Source organism: Gigantopelta aegis, chromosome 7, assembly GCF_016097555.1.
Source record: "Gigantopelta aegis isolate Gae_Host chromosome 7, Gae_host_genome, whole genome shotgun sequence".
Lineage (NCBI taxonomy): Eukaryota > Metazoa > Mollusca > Gastropoda > Neomphalida > Peltospiridae > Gigantopelta > Gigantopelta aegis.
The window spans coordinates 38,096,166-38,122,117 of NC_054705.1; the positions used below are offsets into that span (position 1 = coordinate 38,096,166).

At 37.9% G+C, this 25,952-nt stretch overlaps 1 protein-coding gene across 1 annotated transcript in view; it reads right to left on the reverse strand.

Moving 5' to 3' along the window:
• The window catches only part of LOC121378064, a 293,865-nt gene that overhangs the window by 105,569 nt on the left and 162,344 nt on the right, over positions 1-25,952 (reverse strand). The window contains exons 12-14 of the mRNA XM_041506164.1: positions 23,260-23,420; positions 16,977-17,099; positions 12,444-12,585 (exon numbers count right to left, since the gene is read on the reverse strand). Coding sequence (XP_041362098.1) covers positions 12,444-12,585; positions 16,977-17,099; positions 23,260-23,420 — 426 coding nt within the window. The remainder of the gene's footprint in view (positions 1-12,443; positions 12,586-16,976; positions 17,100-23,259; positions 23,421-25,952) is intronic.

The window sequence follows — 25,952 nt, forward strand, 5'->3', positions numbered from 1 at the left end:
ACATCTAGATCTAAGGTCAGTCTTTCTTCCAACAAAAAAACATTGGTACACCAGGCTTACATAACTGAAATATTGTTCTATAGTTTAGGATGCATTTGGTAAAGTTTCACTTAATAACCATCAAACTTATTTGCACGTGCTTTTGTATAGGCATGTATAGGTGCTTTATCATTCATGTTTTCAACGTTCACAGATTTCCACCGACATTGATATGAATATACAATCTGTAAATGAGGTTGAATTATCCGAGAGACTGGTTTTGCTTTTACCAAACGTTCCAAAAACGTCGTAAATACTGAAATTGCACCCAGATGCAATGCCGTCACATGTTATTGTTGCATGAATTTCACTCCCTTAATGGCGGCCGTACGGTTACGCCATCTATCGACGTCATAAACTGCTAGACGACAACTGGGAAAACTTGTCTATACTAAAAGAAAATCAGTACTTTAATGTTATACTAATACCAGAAGGATATGTGACAGAGAACGAAGTAAAGCGATATGTCATCGCTGCTGACATAAGTCAGTTGTTCACGTAACTATGAATAAAAAAAAAACCTTTTATTTGATCAGCCTTACTTTGCCCTGTCATTGTCACTTCAGGGAAATCGATACTGCCTTCTAAAAATAGTTGTCATGCACAGATGAATGGTGAAGAACTTGAAGAGAGGTTGGTATGAACACCTCCTAGCATCAGCTACAATTATCTGAGTCTTTGAAGTGACACTGGTGCACTACAAACTCATGTGACAGGGTCTCAAGATAAGACTTTGAAGTGACACTGGTGCACTACAAACTCATGTGACAGGGTCTCGAGATAAGACTTTGAAGTGACACTGGTGCACTACAAACTCATGTGACAGGGTCTCGAGATAAGACTTTGAAGTGACACTGGCGTGTTACAAACTCATGTGACAGGGTCTGAGATAGACTTTGAAGTGACACTGGCGTGTTACAAACTCATGTGACAGGGTCTGAGATAGACTTTGAAGTGACACTGGCGTATTACAAATTCATGTGACAGAATCTCAAGATAGACTTTGAAGTGACATTGGCATGTTACAAACTCATGTGACAGGGTTTCGAGATAGACACTGAAGTGACATTGGCATGTTACAAACTCATGTGACAGGGACTCGAGATAGACTTTGAAGTGACACTGGCGTGTTACAAACTCATGTGACAGGGTCTGAGATGAGCTTTGAACTGACACTGGTGTGCTACAAACTCATGCAACAGGGTCTGAGATAAGCTTTGAACTGACACTGGCGTATACATACCTTGAGCTAACGTTAGGTGCATATATAGGGTGGGTTCCTGGGGTCAAAACCACTACCCCAGCAACCCTGCTCAAGCAATTTTCTTTCTTTAAAAATATATATTTGCATGGCTTGACTCATCTATAAACTCCGTGGAAAATACAGAATTATTTCCAACTTGACTTGCCAGTCTAGACCCTTCCCTGCTGCAATTCCTGCACACGCAACTGAATACACTGAATAAAATTAGTTTCAATTTCATTTTCTTTTGATTCACATACAGGTAATATACACAAACAAGCATTATCAACATAAATGGTTGTAAGAAAATGTGAAGCTAGCACTAAGAAGCTGAAATCAACAACAGGCATTTAACAGGAAGCTCAAATAATTTAACAACCAGGTACAATTTGTTTGTCCTACTCCATATGAAAGACTGTGGCCCCCTCACTAGAGATTGTGCCCATCCCTGCTACAGATATCATTTCTTTGGGCTTGACAACAGCAACCGCATGGCTGAATAAGATAAATGCAAATTGGACGGGGATAGTTTTAAGACAACACATAAAGAATGCTATTTTTACAGATAATGAGCCCATTTTGAAAACAGAGTACTAGCTCTCCGATTCTTATTCAGTCAGAGGCTGCTGGGTGGTGGTAGAGGAAACTCTAAGATAATGCATTGCCCTACAGTCAGAGGCAGTTGGTTGGTGGTATAGGGATCTCTAAGATAATGCATTGCCCTACAGTCAAAGGCTGTTGGTTGGTGGTAGAGTGAACTCTAAGATAATGCATTGCCCTACATTCAGAGGCTGTTGGTTGGTGGTAGAGGGTACTCTAAGATAATGCATTGCCCTACAGTCAGAGGCTGTCGGTTGGTGGTAGAGGGAACTCTAAGATAATGCATTGCCCTACAGGCAGAGGCTGCTGGGTGGTGGTAGAGGAAACTCTAAGATAATGCATTGCCCTACAGTCAGAGGCAGTTGGTTGGTGGTATAGGGATTTCTAAGATAATGCATTGCCCTACAGTCAGAGGCTGTTGGTTGGTGGTAGAGTGAACTCTAAGATAATGCATTGCCCTACATTCAGAGGCTGCTGGTTGGTGGTAGAGGGAACTCTAAGATAATGCATTGCCCTACATTCAGAGGCTGTTGGTTGGTGGTAGAGTGAACTCTAAGATAATGCACTGCCCTACAGTCGGAGGCTGTTGGTTGGTGGTAGAGGGAACTCTAAGATAATGCACTGCCCTACAGTCGGAGGCTGTTGGTTGGTGGTAGAGGGAACTCTAAGATAATGCATTGCCCTACATTCAGAGGCTGTCAATTGGGTGGTGGTAGAGGGAACTCTAAGATAATGCACTGCACACACACACACACACACCCAATAACATTATATATAAAAGTTAAATTTATATATTAGAAATATATAGCATAATTAAAAAAAAAAAAAATTATATTCCAGTTTGCATACATATACATGTATAAATAGAAGAAAAAGATACATTTTCATATTCACATTACTACTTAAATTAATTTGAGCTAAAACTTTTTTTATTCACAACTGGCTAATATTTTCTACTACTTCTGTGTTCAAGCTATAGTTCATCGTGCTTTAGATTTGGAGTCCGGTTGTGGTAATAAAAAACGCCGTCTCTGTCAAGTCTTCTTTGGAACCCCAAAGCTTGACAGCCAGTGTTGCTCCGTTCAGCCAGTGCTTTATCCTGGCTTCATTGTAGAGGGGGCAGAATTGCAGGATGTGCTCTGGGGACTGTGGTCCTGTTTTACATGGAAATCTATCAGTGTCAGCCAGTTTCAGGCGGTACATATGGGATCTGATATGGCAGTGACCAGGTCTTAGCCTGAATATGGTTGTCTCTTGGTATCTCTCCAGATGATGGATTGGATCTTTGGTTGTAACGTGGGTGCATCGGAACTTTCTCTTAATTATGGTTTTTGTCTCTCTGAAGGAGATTAGATGATTTGGCTGTTCCATTGTGCTTCCCTCCTTTGCCAGCCTGTCAGCATGTTCATTCCATGCAATACCACAATGTACTGGAACCCACTGCACTACAACTTGCATGTGTAGAGAAAGGTCAGTCAGTCCCTGTTGAACTGTTATTACTAGGTTTGCAATCTGTCAGGAACACAACATGTGATGGAAGTGGATTTGCCACACTGATGATTCTGGTGGCATGAAGAAGGGCATTTGTTTCTGCTCTGAAGTTTGTTGAGTTTTCCTGCTGGGTATGATCTGGAAGTTACTCGTTCATCAGGAAATCTTACGTGGACACCATTACTAGCATTCTTTACTGCCTTTCAGCTGAACCATCTGTGTAGACATGGGTCCACTGTGAGGTGTTGTACTTGTCTTGAAGTATTTCCAGTGTGAGAAACTTTAGGATGGCATCTGACTGTACAGGGGATGATTTTCCGCGATCACGGAAAAACGGACGGAATCGAGGAATTTGTAACTGAAATGGAATTTGCGATTTAAAAAAAAAAAATCTTCAAAAGTTGTATTCTGGTTCAAGCACCATAATAAATATTTTTGGTAGTTTTAAGATTTAATATTGATAATATATGCATAGTATGTTTCCTGTCACAGGGAGATGGTCACTTCCACCTAACTAGCTGTTTACAGTCCTGGATGCATTTTTCTGCACATCCTCTGTTGCCCTAGCTAGGTCTGGTGTGGATGTCTTCTTTCATGCTCTAGAGTAATAGGATAGTTTGTCACTTGATTGGTTGATGAGGATTAGCCGATTGTCTACCATCCAGTCCTCGAGCTCTTCTCCTCTACTGTCTGTAACTTCATAGCTCCAGCTGGGCGAGTAGCCATTGAAGTCTCCTACAATGATATGGTCTTCCCTTTCCAAAGGGATGGGTTGGAGGTTCAGTTTGGAATTTGGTATTACCCCTGACTTTAAAGCTGACAGAGCCACCAGTTGCTTGAGTGGGCCCCTTCGAGGCTGGAAGCCCGGCACTGTACCCACCTGGCTTTTGTCCATAGGGACGACACCACTTCGATATATCCATCTGTCCTTTCAGTTTCCACACTAATGCTTCTTCAAAGCTTCTGTAATCTTGACTTCAGTGGACTTGGTTTGAGTTTGGACTTTTCCTTCTCCTAAGAGAGTTTCCTTCCAAGGATTCTGAGCCTCTCCAGCAGAGTTTTGATTTTGGAGTTTGCTTTTCCTAAACAGTTGTCTTTCTTGACTAATGTCCTCTGTCTGTCCGGTTCGTATTAGTCTAGTCTCTACCCTTTGACCAGTCCAGCTTGGGTGACCCTACCAGGAGCTGATACTCCAGCCGGCATAGCTCTCAGAGTCATTGAGACATGCAAGCTACCTCACCACGTCAAGATAGATAGATAGATATAGATAACATTTTAACGTGCCCATATACCACTAGGGTTTCGAACATGCCTATCCAAAGTCCGACCTCCAATAAGATCGGTAGCCTGACTCGGGATGGGGGGAGGATAGAGTTGAAAATGGGCAGAATTTTTAAAATAGCTATTAGTAAAAAAGTTAATGGAATTAAAAAACAAAATTAAATAAATAGTTACAAGCCAAAAATAAAAATAAATGACTGCTCGACTGAATATTTATATAATTTGGAGCATTTTAGAACGACAGTCCAAAAATAAATAAGAGAAAGAAGAGAGGATCGGACTATTAATTCAATAATATTAAAAAAACATAAATGAGCTCATTTATACTACTCATGTCTGAACAAAAATTTAAATCCAAAGAATAAAATTAGAGTGCTTGACCAAAATGGTTTTAAGGTGATTTGAGCAATTTAGACAGGCTGCCAAAATAAAGTACATCTGACTGTTTACAAAAAAAATCTAAATAAATAAAACATTTTTTTTTTTAAATACAATAAAATTTTGAATGCCGGCCAAAAATTTAAAAGTCCAACTAAGCCCTTGGAACGGTGTTGGCTACTACAGGGATGAGATGAAGTGCTTGGCGTTGAACTGCGGCACCAGTTTCCTCCAACGGTGGGCTAGCAAGGTTTTGGCTAGCTCGATGTAATGGGTGCCGGCAATGGTCTTCAGTACCACGTCAAGGAATGGACCATGAGATAGGGCTAATATTTTGGCTATATACGTTTATGTGCAGATATTTATACATCCAAGCCCTGTACACGTAGAACTTGCCTTATGTAACATTTATGAAGGAAAGCTGATGGGGACAGCGGATCATATACTCCAAGGAGGACGAAATATTTTTTTTCAACAGGGGTTATTTTAACAAAACAAGAACAAACAAAAAACCACCTTATTTTTCAGTAAGACTATCTAGCATTTCCTTCCCCCTCATCCACCTGATTTCCTGTAGGAATTCTTTAACATGAAGTCCGAGAGGACTCTTGGCTTCTGAACAATGCAAGTAATTTTCCATGATTTTATTAATAATTAAATGTTCACAGGTCCATTTTTTTCCGTTTTGGAGTGTTCAGCACAGCAGGAGATCTGTTCCCAGTCTAAAGACTCTTTTTTGACTACATAATGTTTACATGATGATTTTTTAATTTTAAATTATAACATTATTTGTTAAATACACATTTAATTATTTATATTTCCAACATCAGATTTCTAAATTTAAGGTTAAACACATCCTACTACATGTATTTAAATATTAATTCTGATTTTTGTTCACTGGTGGGTTGCTTCATTTAACAAGTTAACAGTACAAGATCGATACATTTACTGTACTTATTGACAGTTGTGGCCACTTATTCGTATTCGAGACTCCATATTAGTGATACGTATCACTTGCATGGTGTATTCGTTGCAGCTCTATGATCAACTGGGTGGAAGCAATGAGCTTCTACTGCATTGGTGCTATTCATTAGTGTCAGCCGAGGTTGAGGTTAAAAGTTTCTGATGGTATTAAAGCACTCATAATGTCAACTTTGAACGAAGATCATGGTCAATTACACAAGAGCCCGGTTACTGCTAAGTGCCAGCTGCAAACTTTTAACAAAAGCTTTTTATAGATGATGCAATTATATCCATACACTACAAACTATCTAGGAAGCAGCCTTGCATGCAGCCCATCACGAGAGCCAAAACAATAAGTTTTATAACTGTTTTATTTACTAAATATATATACTTTGATTACTAGTTATCAATTACCAGAAACACACATAAAATTATTAATAAAAGGAATATTTTGTATTTTTAACATTTTTAGCTCCTACATGTATATAATCTGCAGGCATTTAACAATATCATAGAGGTTTATCAACGACACCGTTACTGTTACGAATAGTGACTGGTCATCACTTTGTGTGTAGTTTGTGATGTCCTAGCAATTTGCTTTCAGCTCTTTACAATTAAGGGCCTGCTATATGTAATACAGTTCGCAGGCCGACAAACTTTACGGAATTTTTTGAAAAATCCGAAATTTTCATTACTATTTGGAATTTCGGAACTGATGCCAAATATCCGGAATTGTTTTCAAATTCACACAAATTGTTTCTTTAAGCAACCAATTCTTATTATATTCTACATTGTTAGAATTAAATATTTTTATCACTCATTTCAACCCGAGTTCAGTTTTGTCTAGTTTTGTGCCATTACCAAGGCAATGTCGAGTAAACTGAAGCCATATATGAAAATTTTCTTTCTTATTTTTGTACTCGAATAGTTTATATATTCATTTTAAAGATATTTTAAATATCATAGACTTATGTTCCTACAGGGCAGGCATCGGTTCTATGGTGATATATGCAATTTTGCCACCATGTATAAAAGCATAACAGAAGAACGCTACTATCATACAAAAAAACAACAACTGACAATTGTCTTCTTTCCATGCAACATTTGACTAAATAATATTTGGCCAGCACTAATCTATTATATAATGCATCCATGACAGTTCGCCACAAATCAGTTCAACCCCACTACATGGATATGACGAAATAGTGCATATGTGGCAATGTACAGTATCTACATAAAAATAACATTTGTCCCAAGTTTGTTTGTCACTTTATTGCTAATCCATAGGTGGGAGTCTTAAACAGTAATAGAATATCTGCTAATAAAGTGGGATTTTTTGTGTGAACTTGCTTATGATTTTTGGTGTGCGTGTGTAGGTGGGGCATGTGTGTGTGCCTTTTTATGAGGAAGTTCCAGTTCACATATAAATATTGATATACTCATTTGTATTGTCACTTTGCAAATATATGCAAACATGACATTTTTCGCTCTGTTTAAAATGACTTTTATGAAAATGATATTTCCGCGCACTTTAAATTATTGTTTTGAAAAAGGTGTTCGCGTGCATAAAAATGAAAATATCAGAAAATTGCAGAAAAATATTTCCATTAAATTGGTCACCCTGAGTTCATAGCTAATATATAACTACAAAAAAATATTAACACTTCCAAAAATGCCACCATCATTAAGCGTACTGATCTACGAAAGTACATGTTGCTAAACTGTTAGTACTGTTACCGAATCAGTTATTAATTATGCTTATCCGTAACAATATAATGGCACAATGGTGTTTTCTGCTCTGCATTTGGTTTCAAAAACAGGTAACATGTTTCCCAGCGTCGCTGATGTGGCCTACGACCAACCAGTCATTTTTCATTAAATATTTGTAATGAAGGTTTAGAATACTTACGTGTATGAGTATGGGTACGTATGACGTTATGCATGTTACACATACCTGTAATGAAGGTTTAGATTACTTACGTGTACGGGTATGTATGACGTTGTTACATATACCTGTAATGAAGGTTTAGATTACTTACATGTACGAGTACGTATGACGTTATGTTACACATACCCGTAATGAAGATTTAGATTATTTACGTGTATGAGTACGGGTACGTATGACGTTATGTTACACATACCCGTAATGAAGGTTTAGATTACTTATGTATACGCGTAAGAGTACGTATGACGTTATGTTACACATAACCGTAATGAAGGTTTAGATTGCTTACATGTACGAGTACGAGTACATATGACTTTATGTTACGTGTACCCGTAATGAAGGTTTAGACTACTTACGTGTACGAGTACGTATGACGTTATGTTACAGGTACCTGTAATGAAGGTTTAGATTACTTACAGGTACGAGTATGTGTACGTATGACGTTATGTTACACATACCTGTAATGAAGGTTTACATTACTTACGTGTACGAGTACGTATGACGTTATGTTACACATACCCGTAATGAAGATTTAGATTACTTACGGGTACGAGTACGTGTATGTATGGCATTATGTTACATGTACCCGTAATGAAGGTTTAGATTACTTACGTGTACGAGTACGGGTACGTATGGCGTTATGTTACACGTACCCGTAATGAAGATTTAGATTACTTACTAGTACGAATGACGTTATTGAAGGTTTAGATTACTTATGTGTACGAATACGTATGACATTATGTTACACGTACCCGTAATGAAGGTTTAGATTACTTACGTGTACGGGTACATATGACGTTATGTTACACGTACCCGTAATGAAGGTTTAGGTTACTCACGAGTACGAGTACTTGTACGTATGATGTTATGTTACATATACCTGTAATGAAGGTTTAGATTACTTACGTGTACAGGAATGTATGACGTTATGTTACACGTACTCGTAATGAAGGTTTAGATTACTTACGTGTATGGGTACGTATGACGTTATGTTACACATACCCATAATGAAGGTTTAGATTACTTACGTGTACGGGTACGAGTACGTATGTCGTTATGTTACACATACCCGTAATGAAGATTTAGATTACTTACGGGTACGTGTATGTATGACATTATGTTACACGTACCCGTAATGAAGGTTTAGATTACTTACGTGTACAAGTACGGGTACGTATGATAATGTTATGTTACACATAACCGTAATGAAGGTTTAGATTGCTTACATGTACGAGTACGAGTACGTATGACGTTATGTTACAGGCACCCATAAATGAAGGTTTAGATTACTTACAGGTACGAGTACGTGTACGTATGACGTTATGTTACACATACCTGTAATGAAGGTTTAGATTACTTACGTGTACGAGTACGTATGACGTTATGTTACACATACCCGTAATGAAGATTTAGACTACTTACGGGTACGAGTACATGTATGTATGACATTATGTTACACGTACCCGTAATGAAGGTTTAGATTACTTACGTGTACGAGTACGGGTACGTATGACGTTATGTTACACATAACCGTAATGAAGGTTTAGATTGCTTACATGTACGAGTACGTATGACGTTATGTTACATGTACCCGTAATGAAGGTTTAGACTACTTACGGGTAGAAGCATGTATGATATTATGTTACAGGTACCCGTAATGAAGGTTTAGGTTACTTATGTGTACGTGTAAGAGTACGTATGACGTTATGTTACACATATCCGTAATGAAGGTTTACATTACTTACGAGTACGTGTACGAGTACGTATGATGTTATGCTACACGTACCTGTAATGAAGGTTTAGATTGCCTACATATACGTATGACGTTATGTTAGACGTACCCGTAATGAATGTTTAGACTACTTATGGGTACGAGTACGTACGACATTATGTTACAGGTACCCGTAATGAAGGTTTAGATTACTTACGGGTGCGAGTACGTATACGTATGACATTATGTGATAGGTACACGTAATGAAGGTTTAGATTACTTACGTGTACTAGTACGGGTACGTGTGAAGGTATGTGACATATACCCGTAATGAAGGTTTAGTTTACTTACGTGTACCAGTATCAGTATGTATAACGTCATGTTACATTATATTTTATAAATTAACTGAAATTATTAATAATATATACCAGATCAAAACAATTTCAACATTTTGGCAAGCATAACTTTATTTGTCTTGTAATTAAGATGTCATAAAATATTCACTGATTTTTTCAATTGCTTTATGAGTTCCATCATCAGCGTCGACTGCTGCTTCTCTAGTTCCAATTTTTGCCAACGTTCCTGCATCTCAAAATCAAATTTCTCTTTACTGAGTTTTAATTCTTCTTTTTTTATTTCCAGTTCCTCTTGTTTCAGGTCCAAGACTCAAATACAGGGCAATTTAATTAATTGTAATTTGTTTGTGGTGATTATTAATAGGATTGTTTATTTGTTTGTATTTAGATATACATGTCAGTGGTGTTTTATATTAGTGCATAATATCAGGTGCTATAACTTAGGTAGTTTTACTTTGTAATAGGATACTTGGGTGTGTGTATAGTGTATGTTTTCGGTTGTGTAACTGACTGTATTAGAGGGTTAAGCGTAATTTGTGTTGTTGTGCGCCAGGAGTAAATATGGTACAACACAAGGGGTTAAGGTTAATTTGTTTTATTGTGTTACAATAGTTTTTATAAGTGTCAGACAGGCTTGATAATGAGGTGGTAGTTTATTGCCATAATTATATTAAGTGAGCCTATTTGTAGACATTTTTGTTTCAGCCTTTGGGTTTGAGCGTGAGCCAGAACCATGAGAAGTATGTGAGCTACGAGAGCTATGATAGCTATGTGAGCTATAACTGGGTGTGAGGGATGACACTGATGTGACCAGCGGAACTGTAGGAGAACTATCTGCAAGAGATGTCTACAGACTAGCGTGGTGGCAGATAGGATGTCTGCAAGAGATGTCAACAGCCAACCATCCAAGATGTGCTAGTGTCTGGTCGTCATCAAGATATTGATAGTATTCACAATGACAGTGAATTTCAGATGAGTTTATACTGATACAAATTAAACTGGTTGAAAATGATTATTTAACCACGGCTCGAACATTGACTAGAAGCTAGTTGGCTCAGACTGGCTTACCATGGACACCAGAATAAAGTTTTTGGGGGGGTTTAATTTAAGGTTGGGGTAGTGATGTGTTTGGAGTGATATATCGTCATTTTGTATATTCATATTTTGTATATAAATTTGTTGAAATGTTTTGTTGTTTGACTTGTTTCTTGGACAATATGTCTTACTGACAGTCAATCTCTTGTCCATCTGTGACAGTGGGTCAGGTGCACCCTCTGGATCTGCCACTGTTATATATATATATATCAGTATAATAATAATAGTATTTTAATCAGGCAACTGAAAGAAAGAAAAAAGAAAGAAATGTTTTATTTAACAACACACTCAACACCTTTTATTTATGGTTATATGGTATCAGACATATGGTTAAGGACCACACAGATATTGAGAGAGGAAACCCGCTGTCAATACTTCATGGGCTACTCTTTTCAAGGGATCTTTTACATGTTGTATACGCACCATATCACAGACAGGGTATTACATACCACAGCCTTTGCACTAGTGGTGCATTAGCTGGAACAAGATATAACCCAATGGGCCCACAGACAGATATCGATCCCAGATCAACCGCGCATTGAGTGAGCACTTTACTACTGGGCTACATCCTGTCCCTCGGGCAACTGAATTGTTATATACACATGTACAAGGTTTTTGAGTAAAGAGTTAGTTATAACACAAATACACGCTGTACCATGACCTATAAATATATATTTTGACTGAACACATGAGTATATAATAGGAGGGAAGGAAATGTTTTATTTCATGACACTCAACACATTTTATTTAAGGTTATATGGCATCAGACATATAGTTAAGGACCACACAGATACATGTATATAGAGGGGAAACCAGCTGTCACCACTTCATGGACTATTCTTTTCAATTAGCAGCAAGGGATCTTTTATATGCACCATTCCACAGACAGGATATAGTACATACCATGGCCTTTGTTACACCAGTTGTGGAACAAGCGAATTAAAATACTTAATTCAACACTATTCTTAGTAAAATCAATGTAACAAAATACATAATATATTCAATTGCTAATATCATATAATTTTAGAAGAGGAATAAAAAACATTAAAGATTATTCTCTACAAGTTTGTACTTACCGTATGTGTTAACACGACTTTTCAAGTTTTCGCCGATGTGTAACTTGTAGAAATATCATGTAACACGCTACAATTGATGCAAACTTCATCACCACATGTACCCGTACACGTAAGTAATCTAAACCTCTCTAATGACAGAACCATATACCAGTATCTTGTTTTCCCATGTTATTTATTGTACGAGTTTATAGTTTGCAAGAATATTATACCACAAGACCACATTGTTACAGTTAGTTAAACCAATTTATAGCACATGGTACATTACGTGGTTCAGAAGGACAGCCAAACAGTTCCACTTTAAGTGTAAAACGAGACTCCTTCCACTTTATCTGTATTCTTCTGGCTTTAATCGAGGGTGAAATAATATGTTCTTTCATTTCATAGGGAGCTCCACAATCATATTCTTTCTGAAAATAAAACATTTATGGTAAATTCCAATAATTGCTAAACATATGTCCATGCATATCTAACTTTATCAAGGGGTGACAGGTCACCAAAAATAAGAATCCCTCATTCAAGAGAAATCCACAAAATGAGAAAAAACAAAACCGAAACAAGAATTCTGAGAAATTAAATGTCTCGTCTACTACCATAAACTTATTAATGTCGTTGGTAGTTACACCATAAACATATTCATGTCATTGGTAGTTATACCATAAACTTATTCATGTCGTTGGTAGTTACACCATAAACTTATTCATGTTGTTGGTAGTTACACCATAAACTTATTCATGTCATAGGTAGTTACACCGTAAACTTATTCATGTCATAGGTAGTTACATCATAAACTTATTCATGTCGTTGGTAGTTACATCATAAACTTATTAATGTCGTGGCCATTTGACGATCGCGCCCACGCCCGTATAGCACCCGTAAATCATATCTCGGCTCGCAAAAAAAATCCACTCCCTTAACAAATTTGCAAGGTGAAAATTTTATACTGTTAACTTATATAATTTTTGATAATTGAAACTGAAACCAAAAGCTTTCGTTCAGAAAAAGAAATCAGTGGTGTCTTCCTTAATATAACATGTATCAACTGTTCTCATTGGACGTATGTAAGCGGAAGACGTACTGTCTAATGGAATATTCCAATCATTCGGAACACTTTGGCCTATTTCTATTGGTAATCATCCGAGGTTTTCCGAATTATCACGAAGCTGCAGAACTGGCGGGTGAGGTGTGTTGCTTTTGTAGCAATTTCGCAAATTAACTATAACCAATGTCAAAATAAAACGATATTGCTGTTTATTTACTTGTTTACTTACTAGTAACCCGCTTTTATATTTAAAGTGCTTTTCCAGACCATACACTAAAATTTCAAATTCCACAATTAAATGCCTTCTTAATTCATTGCAATAATATTTTACACCGATATGTAAACCAATAATTACGAAAATGTCCCATAAAAGTATTAAAACATCACTCCCGTAGAACACTGCCGGAAACGACCGATTAAAATTCTCTGTAAAGACATTTGCCTGTAAATAGCCGTGACTTCATAAAGTGAACTCGCTTCACAGAAACCTACCACGAGATGACTTCCAACTCAAGCGAAAGTGGGACCAATAGCGACTGCCAAGCTCAATTATCATGCGATTCTTCTTTCGATGATGAATAGTGTGGTGATGACGACTGGACTAATATTTGTGCAACACAACAAATAATGCCAAAGAACCACCAGCCTGACAGATGACACAGCTTACCACTAATTTACAACTTTTATTCTTGTTTTGTTCTTTAGCTTTTTTTGCGAATTATTTTGCTACACTGTATGTTTTAATACTTGTGATGTAGAAAAGACGATAAATAACACTTGAATTCTACGAGTCAAGTGGACCGATATCGGTCATTTTAAGAAATAAACAAAAACGACGTTTAGTCCATCCCATCCCTCTATAAAGTAGTTTTTTTGTGAATAATTTCAGTTTGATTTGACGTAAAAAAAAAGAAGAAAAAGAGTAAGCGTTTTGGAAATAACAAAAAAATACTATTTCTTGTGTGCAGTTGTGAAAACTACCACGGCGTTGAAGGGACACAGAATTTTTTTATTTAAAGCGTGCCCACGAGTTATTAAAGCATGCGCACGAGATATTAAAGCGTGTGCACACGAAATATTAAAGCATGCACACGAGTTATTAAAGCGTGTGCACATGAGTTATTAAAGATTACACCCAAGCTTTAACGCCATTGAGAAATGGACAAACGTGGAGAGTTCCTGTTAAAAGATCGCGGCAGGACGATTTGACTGTATTCTTTTCTCCGAAAGAGTGAAAGGTCTCTCAATAATCGCTTCAAATGGCAAACCGAAAGTACAATGCCACGATTTTTAGCAAGAACATATGTCATATCTACATAGGTGAAACCGAGACTGAAGTATCCTCGAATGAGATCACATCTTCTTTCCATATAATCCACCCTCTGTACCTGCTGGAATATTCAATCGCTCATCTTTTTAATACTGCATGTGTCTGTGTTCCAAAAATGCGTACAATACTAGCTTTAATAACAACTTGTGCGCACGCTTTAATAACTCGTGCACACGATTTAATATCTCGTGTGCACGCTTTAATAAGTCATGCGCATGATTTAACATTTCGTGTGCATGCTTTAATAAGTCATGCGCACGTTTCAGTAACTCGTGGGCACGTTTTAAATTAAAAAAAATTTTCTTTGTATGTCCCTTCAACGCCTTTGTAGAAAACAGTCGGCTCAGAAATAAATAACTTATAGTACATGTCATATAGTATAAAAAAAATGTGTTCTCTGTGGGAAGGTATAGTAAAATTAATTTAATGTATTTATAGTCTGTCTCACAGGGAACGCCTTTTTTCATACCCTGGAATTTACAAGTTATTTATTTCTGAGCCGATTGTTTTCTAAGTTGTATACAAAAATAGCATTTAAAAAAAAAATTATTTACAAAAAAACAAACAAACAAAAACAAACATTTTTGTAGGATGGGACGGACTAGGCTTTGGATACTTCCTTGTCTGAACTTTATTGTTAATGAAAATGTTCTCAAACTGTAAAGAAAAACCTCACAAATGAACGAGATGCAAACAACAACAAGTCTGATCTGGTTGATTGCACGAACCGTGCATGAGAAAACAAACTGGCTGGAGTTGGAAGCATAACGCAGTTTGGGATGTTGACAATATGCACCCCAAGGTCGTTTCGATGTGGATGGCATCAGCTTGTCATTTGTTTTGTGTCGCAGAAAAATTGTTGGTATGGTATCTCTTTTTAAAAGCCATAACACATGGTATTCCTATATCTCACTTAAGCCGACAAGCCAGTTCAGACGAATCAAAACTAAAGTGTGTGCTGTAGCAATGGTCTCTGGCATTTTCTTCCTGCCCAGTATTTCCACGTTGTTTTAATCAAATTCAGACACAGCTTTCTCACAGCAACATTACTACAGGCATGACAAGACACTTGATGAAATCAGTGGAAAGCTTTGTGAACTGTGCGCAAAGCGTACAGTACACGGCCAAAGAAACGACCTAAATGGCTTTCAAATCTGCGGATTTCCGTGGATCCGCGGAAGATTGTCATGCCTGATTACTAGGAAATGCATGAAGACTAAATTTATCGGCATTTGTATTGCTACAGCCGCCAACAACTCGCCGTTTAACCATGATAAACACACAAGAAGCAATGAACAATGGCGCTGGCTATCGAAAGGAGTTCCCTTCGTGATGGTATTAACAAGGATATAGAGGATCTCATAAAAGGATGCCAAACCTGTCAGAAGTATCAAAAGTCTAACACAATAAAACATTAATTCCCCAAGACATCCCAACAAGAGCTTGGCAAATTGTGGGAACAGATTTGTTTCACTTCGAGGATACTGACTTCCTGATAATCTCTGACTACTACTCTGTTAGAAAAATGCCGAAACCACTAGTCAAGCAGTTGTGGTAGCAACAAAAAGCCTGTTTGCTGAACAAGGTATTCCTGAGAAAGTAATAAGTGATAATGGACCTCACTTCAATTCAGAATGCTATCGAAATTTTGCTGAATCATGGAACTTCAACCACACAACTAGTTCCCGACGCTATCTGCAATCGAATGGATTCATCGAAAGATGTATACAAACAGTCAAAATGACAATGCAAAAAGCAAAAGACAGTGCACTTGATGTACATATGGCACTCCTCTGTCTACTACGGTCCACACCGATAGATTGTTCCTTGCCATCGCCGGGAGAGTTGTTGTGTAATCGGAAGTTGAGAGGAAACCTCCCAACTATGATCAGAAATCACATCAGCAACAAAGAGGAAATACAGCAGCACATGACGTCACCTTTCCTTATTTTGCATGCACCACATACGATTATAAAATGTTCAAGTGCATATTACATAGTAAAATAATATCTGATGAACATGAAAAGTGTGTAATGGACATTTTGTTTTAATAATCGTAATAATAATCAACAAACAAAAAAACTCGAAGGGCTGTCAGATTTACTCCAATATGCAAATAGTGATTATGTTACTACTTATTACTGGGCTATGTGGTTTACATGTGACAACAGGGTTAAAATTTCTTTTAATGGTGTAATTTATGACATATATTATTAATATGGAACTTATCGACTACCACACAGTTGTTTGGAGTTATTTTTCATGAATACTGGCCATTCAGAAGTTATCTGGATATTCCGCTTCAAAACCAATATTGCATCAAAAAGATTAGAATATTACAGTGTACATAAATAAACTAAAAATGACCCACACCGAGAGGATATAATATTTTCAGTGAAAAAGTTATAGAAGTAAAAGCTCAAACTCACAATCGGTTTGAAGTTCTGTTCGATCCACTCTGAAATATCTAAGTTGAAATATCTGCTATCGGGGTCTTCTGTCTTTGAACTGCACTTCATCAGATGCAGGTGGAACTGTCGCTGAAGGTCAACCTGAAAATAAAAAATCAGAGAACTAAGAACAAGGATTTTTAAAATGATCGACATCAAAATTATAAATATAGTTATTTTATTCAAGGTATCATCGCTCACAACTTGTAATGATACCGTTTTAGCCAAACATTTTTTTATTTTATTTTTGTTTTAACCTAATTCAATACTTTTTTTAATGTGCAGGGCAAGTTGCTTCCCTCTATTTGGCAAACTTAAAATGGCGTGGAATTTTTTTGTTATTGGAAGATTTGTTAATAATGATGCAAGTACTTCAATCGGGATTTAGTGAGTATGGTGGGTTATACATTTTTGGTTTCTGTGTCCATTTGTTGCACGATTTTGGTTGAGCAAAATGGATGGCCTCTTGAACATGTTCTGCAACAACTTGAGCCATATAACATGAGATTCATAGAGAAATCTTGACGTCCACACTGCCGCAGTGTAGTGAAAATGGATGACCACTGACTTCTCACTGTCTGAACCTTTGAACGTCCGCGTGTTACAACGCGTGGTCAAGACCGCTATATCATGAACACGCATTTGCGCAATCAATTCCAAACTGCCACTGCTACTGCTGCTAACACACCTGGGCTTCATAATAACCGAATCAGTGGGCAGACTGTTCGTAATCGTCTGCGGGAGAACGGTTTACATGGACGACGTCCTTATGTTGGATGCGTTTTAACGCAACGCTATCGTCTAAATCGTCTTAATTGGGCACGTGTACACACTCATTGGATATGGCGACGCTGGAATACTGTTCTTTTTTCGGATGAATCCAGATTTTCTTTACAACGTGGTGATGGCAGGGTGCGCGTCTACCGTAGGAGAAATGAACGCTATAATGACTGTTGTGTTCTTGAACGAGATCGTTTCGGGGGTGGGGGTTCGGTCATGGTCTGGGCAGCCAATGCCCATGGTTATCGTTCACCACTAGTCGTCATTGATGGCAATTTAAATGCTCAACGTTACCGTGATGACATTCTCGCTCATCACGTCATTCCTCTGTTCCATAACAACGCCAATATCTCGATTTTTCAGCATGATAATGCCACCTCTTATACAGCTAGAGACACTGTACATTTTCTTAGGACAAATAACATTGATTTCATTGATGACTGGCCCGCTAAAAGTCCTGGGCCGATATTTATAAAGATTCTCAAGTGCTTAAGAATTCTTAAATATAAGAAAATTCTTAGAATGCCTGAGAAATACCCTTAAGTTTAAGAATTTTTAAATAATTCTCAGAATGCCTAAGAATTTATCTTAAATGTCAGAATTGCTCTCAGATTATTCTCAAAGTTAAAAAAACCTTAAGAGACATATAGAGGACTCCTAACATTGGTTAAGAATTCTTATCTCAAACAAAATGGCTGCCGCTGCTGCATTTGGGGGACGCCGCCAGCGAATATTTAGGGACAGAAAGGACTTTTTTGCAATTTATACCGACGAAGAACTTCTAAAACGTTTTCGTTTAGATCGAGGTGGTATTTTGTTTGTTACGGACTTGGTCAGGGACGCCGTATCACCATCCTACCTGCCGAAACAAGGCCATCTCGGCAGAATTAAAAATTGTCTGTACGTTACGGTATCTGGCAACAGGTAAAATGCAATTAGGTAATGGCGATGACTTTGGACTTTCCCAGCCAAGCATCAGTAAGGTTATTACGGAAACGTTAAACGCCTTAACGACGCCAGTTATAATTCGACGTTTATAACCTTTCCTCTCAACCATCATGAGGTGCGAATGAATGAAGCCGCATTTTGCAAATTGCTGGATTTCCTGGCGTTGTCGGGTTATCGACGGTACTCACGTCCGTATCCAGGCTCCACACAAAGACGAGCCTGAGTTTGTCAATAGGAAGCACTTCCACAGCCTGAATGTACAAGTAATTTTTGATGCCGAGTACAAGCTGATGGACGTGGTAGCCAAGTGGCCCGGGTCAACTCACGACGCACGGATTCTGCATGAGAGTGGCATAAAGCAAATGTTTGACCGGCGTCTCGTTCCCGGAGGATGTCATCTGCTAGGCGACAGCGGGTACCCATGTAAAACATGGCTCCTGACACCCTTCCTGAGACCTCAACCTGGCGACCAGTCACGCTATAACAGGTATCACAATTACATCCCCTTTACAACTATGTAGGATTGTTGAATGTTTCACACTACTATTCATTTCTATTTCGTTCTTATTAAGTGAATTTAAATATAACTACATGGAAACTACAGTTTACAAACATCACAAGATTGTTAGTAAATTTATTTGCTATAGGAGGAATTAAATTACATTACAAAGAAAAACCATAGACAGGTGGTCCACAAAATGCATCCGACACATTTTATTCACTTGGCAGAAATCATTGCATACAAAATCAACCTTTGCTTATATATTTTACTTTTAAAAAGATGCTCAATAAATTATACTGAACGAGTAATTAAATGTATCAATGTCATGCATTTGTAGGGCACACAAAAGAACCAGAAGTGTGGTGGAACGAGGAATTGGCCAGATGAAGAGGCGATTCCATGTTCTCCATGGAGAAATCCGCTTAACCCCTGCCATACATAACATTTGTAAAGCCCGTAACATCCAGATGCCACCAGATGAAGCTGGTGATTACCCTGACGATGATGAAGAGGAGGGAGACGAAGAAACAGAAGCCGCAGGAGCACCCAATCCACAAGGACATGGCCTGCGACATCGTCTTCAGTTCACCAACATTCACTTCCATGGTACTCAATCAGAGTAAAATAATATGATATATATATATGTTTTTTAATATGACGGCCACTTGTGGGGCCGGCCAAAATTGGACGTCATATCCAGGTCCGAATAAATGTCAACAAAAATTTACAATTTTATTGTTATGCTAGAAATCTTTAATAAAAACTAAACAAATACAGTATACATCCAAATTTACGCTTACCCTCTGTACTAGCGTTAACGCGATCGGCTTACGAATTTTAGGTGCCATTTTTAGAAACAAATGTCAGAAATAAACAGCAACAGTATTTAATAATAATAACCTCAAGAGCTGACACGTTGTTTTCGGTAACAAGACTCAACAACTGCTTTTAATGATTACCTCCGATTACATCTCAAGGTGAAAACATCTGTTAATTGTCGAATACGAGCATGCGCCACTAACTACACTGGTCTACTAATTGCCGCCAGTTACCCGTCTTCAGCACTTGTCACAAGATTAAAGGATTTTTTTTCTTATCAAAGCTAACCTGGAACAATTCATTGAACACCGAACAACACCAAACATCTAACATGTTAATTTCTATATTACGGAAGCAACCACAAAAGTGGCCGGCATGAGACTAAATGATACTGCAATGTATTCATCCTATTGTGTTTACAGTTATGACCTTTGACATGACGTGACCTGACACAACAGATCACTAATGCTTAATAAACAGCCAATCAAATAAATACATAACGGTTGCTACATATTGCAATCCTATAGCACCGCTCATGTTGTTATGTTCGTGGGTGGGTTTTTTTAAAGTGAACATGATCGCTGATATTCCGGCTGAGAACCGGCTTTCAATTCAACATTTATCACGGTAACTGCTGCATCCATTTCTTTACAATGCATTTTTATGGCCGCGACAACAGGTTCATTTTCGCCTTTTAGTTCGAAAATTGTGACCGGTAGCCGCGTTGAGCAGGTGGTTAATTCTTAACACCTTAAAAGTACTCTGAGTGGAAAAAATATTCTTAAATTTACTTTTAAACATTTTCTGAGACAACTTTTAGTTAAGTCTTAACTACGAAGGGAATTCCATCTGAGAATTTTCTCAAAGTCAAATTTAAGACTTAACTAAAAGTTGTCTCAGAAAATGTTTAAAAGTAAATTTAAGAATATTTTTTCCACTCAGAGTACTTTTAAGGTGTTAAGAATTTTTTGAGAATATTCTGAAAAAAATCTGAAAATCTTTATAAATACAGCCCCTGATCTCAACCCCATCGAGCATCTCTGGGATAGTCTGGACAGACGATTGAGGCGTCATCCCAACCCACCCACTAACGTCAACGAACTTCGTCAAGCGCTCATTCAGGTATGGAACAATATTCCACAGGCAGAAATCAACACTTTTGTCAATTCTATGCACCTGCGATGCACTGCAGTGGTCAATTCAAGAGGTGGTCATACCCGCTATTAAGTGGGGTTGTTGTTTTTTAACCCCTACCACACTTGGTCAAAATTTCTCCAAGTTTCTGTTAACCTATGGCCATGATTTTTGCACCAAACGATGCATCATGGAACACTCTTTAAACGCATATATAACGATTATTCCCCCGGTTTGTTTTCATCAAGTTATGTTCAAGCAAAGTTAGCGGAAGTTTCTTATTTTGTTCAGTATATATGTCTTTTGTTTAGAATATCAGTGTCTGTATATTCAATGTATTTCTAGTCATCTTAATATTTAGGAAATAAAATGAAATTTAACCTAGTACAAATATTAGAACGATCAGAAAAACTTTTAATATACAGCTACTAATATTTTATGCAGGAAAATATATTTGATATCTAATTACAATCATTAAAAAGTTTGTTAGTCGATAACATCTTAAAAATTGCAGCAAACTCAGGAATGTCCTTTTAATATATTTAATTTATACATGTACATTCATTTGCTTACAAATTTCCGATCATTTGTTTATATATGAAATGTATTTTATCTTGATGGGAGAGGGGTTTTTTTTAAAGTTCATAAAAAGAACAAATCATATAAAACTAATGACACAAATACAATGTACTGACACTGTAAACCTTTTTGTTGTTACTTTTATGATGTTAATAGGTTATCGGACATCTAAATAAAATATGTATGCGTATGGGAGGGAGGGAGTTCATGATATACTCTATCAAAATGTAACCGGTCCGGGTTAGGGTAAAAATAAAAAAATAAAAATGAAGTTTGTTTCAAACGTTAAATAACTGTATCTTGGTATAGACATGCACACGAGAGGGCAGGATGAGTAATTATGAATGGTTCCTGTTTATTATATGCAATAATAAGAATATGTTTTAAAAGTAGGCTGCCGTTTTAACCATTCTAAGCCAATACTTTGAGGTACGTTTTTGCCAAATTGGTTCTGTTTTCGCCATTTTAACCTGATCCCATTGCCTAAATTTCAGCCAACCGTTTGTGGCTTACGTTTGCTAGACTTTTTGGGGTTTTTTTTTACTCAATAAGTGAAACCGAATAACCTTTTCGAGAACAGTCAAAATAGTTTGGGAAAGTTTCCATCATGAATAATCAGACAATTAATTAAAAAATATGAAGGCAAGTTTACAAATTTCCTGCTGACTGTTACATTCATCATTCATTCTCCTATGAAATATGGAAAATATCACCATGAGCTGGCCCGGATTTCAGACTCCAAATGCCTGGAAATCGCTTTTCCGGACATCTACAAACCCTCCCAATAAGGCACCTTTGGCACCCATGGCAGGCTTCGCTTGCCAGCTCCGCTTTCACAAAATCATAACTACACACCGAAAAAAAAAAATTCTGGCGAAAACCCTGTAGAGAGAGTGTATATGAGCAACAAGGCATGATGTGGGTGTGCACCGGCATCCATAACCAGCAACCTAAAGTACCTGTGTATGGTGTAACATAGATATCCAGTATTTATCTCAGTAACAGACACCTGTTATTGTTTCTCTAATTACAACACAGAGACTGGTTTTATCAACCCAGCTCATCCTTCCCTAGACCTTTACCCAACACCACCTTAGCGGTCATCTTCATCAAAGTTTTTATGGCTCACCAACCCTTTTGTACACACTGAAACGATGATCAGTAAAGTATAGGCAATACTTGGATTCAAGGGCAGTTTTAAAAGGTTGCAAACTGACAGTTGTATTGTGTCACTGTACGTGAATGTCAACTCCTACATACATGGCTGGGAAGAGAATCGAAGGGCTTAAATTCATAACCAAAGTTAGTGTAGCAACAACTGGACGAACCTGTACTGAATGTGCATCAATTTGCATCGAAGAGCATTGGGTATTTGATCAGTCAACAGTACATTTTTCAAAGAAGAAAAATAAAAAAGAAGGATGGAAAAAATTAAAGAATGAACAAAGTGTATATCAACTTTAAAAACAACAACATAAAATTCTGGATGATTTTACATGCCTGTATATAGCTATCAGCAGTGTTAGTCTCAAAATACTGCAATCCACTAGGAAGGTCAAATTTAATGTTATTCAGCATTCTATCATCAAGTGTGAATCCTTTGGTTTTCCATGCACTTTTGGGGATCTTCCATGGTCCTGTCAGGATAGGTAGAGTACAGTCTGGAAATAAATTGTTGTTAATAATAAATGAATCATTCAATGAAACAATTAATGAGTAAATACATTTCATGATAACAGTTAGCTTGTTGTGTTTGACAACACCATTAGTTCACATTCATTTATTGAACATTGGCCACTGGATGTCAAATAGTTGGCAATTCTGACACAGTCTTAGAGGGTTGTGATGTGGCTCGGTGGTGAAGCACTCGCATGATGCACAGTCGGTCTAGGATTGATCCACATCAGTGGACCCATTGGGCTATTTCCCATTCCAGCCAGTGCACCACGACTGGTATGTCAAAGCCCTTGGTATGTACTATCATGTCTGTTGGATGGTGCATATAAAAGATCCCTTGCTACCTATTGCAGGTTTCCTCTCAAAAGACTGGACCACTTTCTCATGACTAGGTTAACACATGAGTTATGTGCATTGCATGACCAGGTTTAATTAATCTCTGGCTAACACCATGTTACAAATGCACTACTAGATAAACCTGTATTACATATAGGAAAATATTTCCCACAAATGCCCACCCAACCAACATATTCATATGCACATGAGAGGGTTGGGGGCAAATGCATATACTCTCACACACACACACACACGCACACTCACACACACACACACACACTCACACTCTCACACTCTCACAAACACATGCACACTCACTCACTCACTCTCACACACACACGCACGCACACACACTCACACACGTGCACACACACACACACACACACTCACTCTCACACACACACACACACACACACACACACACTCACTCTCACGCACACACACACACTCTCACACACACCCTTGACTTTTGTTTACAAAGACCAAGTCATTGTTCATGTACACAGGCACGGATTTAGTGATGGATGCTGTTGGCAACTCCAAAGTGTTTAATAGATGAATATAATAAATGTATGGAGCACCGAACTTCAATCTGTATCATAGTTGAATTTGTATTCGTCCCTAGCTGAACCAAACACACATAATGTAATGCTAACTACAATCAGGGTTTATATAAAATATAAACCAGTTTTATACAAACATGATGCATGGCCAACTGCTTGCTACACCTATGGTCAGTACAAGCCCAGTTACATGTATTCACATGTATATCTACAGGCAAACCCATGTACACTGTTACTAGTGCTAGAGATAAAAATAGACTGCTAGGAGCACCAGCTGGGTCATGTCATGTCATAGGGTTTTACGTGCACATTCAGAGCAAGCTGTTGTAGTGCACGCCTGTCGTGGGCGCAAGAGCCAGCCTTGGCCGGCTCTTCCGTCCATGACAGGAAAGGTGGGGGTAGGGGAAGGAGGGACCGCCTGCACTGGCAGGTGCAAGGGAGCACCAGCAGCCCGATTGAATCAGTAGCAGGCGGGTGGGGGTGGTGGTGGTGCTATGGAATTTGAATGGAGCCGTTAATGCCAAAGAGAAGTGGTGTGCAATTTTGTTGAGGAAATTTTGGCGCAATTTTGAACGGTAGGTCAAAAGGTAAACCAGCTGGGTGCTCATCCAGAGATAGAGGTCAAGTATGCATGCTTGTAAGCTTACAGTGCAAGTTCATTGGTTAATCTAGTCACATGATCTTCTGGTCCCTGGGAGCTAGTGCCAGGCTCTTGTTGTTGCATTGTTCTTGTAGCTACTGTAGATCAAGACATTCACAACTATCTGCTTGCAGTATTTTGTTAATTCTGAGAACCTTAAAATTTCAAAATCTTGCCAATTTTAACATGGATAGGGCAATCAAAAGAATGCATTCTAGACCCCCAAAAACCTATGATTCGTGCAATTCTGAAAAATGGACTACTGGACATTTAAAAAATGAATTGAAAAAGCTAGGAATTAGAATACCAGTTGGCCTTTCAAAAATTACATTGAGGAAACTTTTCCAGCAGAACTGGAACAAACAGTGTAATGTGCCAAGGACACCATAAGATGATGTTGATATAAATATTCCAACAGAGATAGATTCTCAACAGGAGGTGGAATGTGTTCCAGTACATGAAGATACTATACCAACATCTACACAGAAAGAAACTGAGAAAAGTGTGTTTCAACCAAGTGACTTGAACAACATGGCAGCACCTTTGATTTTACAGACAATGTTGTCACTTCAACAGCAGATTCAACAGTTACAAACAGCTGTAAATGGCAGAACACCAGAAGCAACAAGTGGATCAGCTCTCGTGGCTGGGAATCATAACTTGCAGTCAGCACTGAACAGTCTGGCAGAAAGTGGGACAAACAAAACATACGGGGTTCCCCTGGACCTCTTGCCACATATGGACATAGTATCACCAAGCCTGAGAAGGCTGATTATCGAAGGTAAGGATGTAAACTTATCTATGCTGTTAATTCCAGGATATGAGTTGGAAAGCCCCAAAACAGGAAACTTACACAATAGAATAGCTGATCGACGATTATCCGATACTCTGTCCCTTTCAGAATTTCTCACTGCATTCGGAAAATATAAACGAATCATGTGTGATGCCTTTCCCCAATGCCAAAAGAAAATGGATTT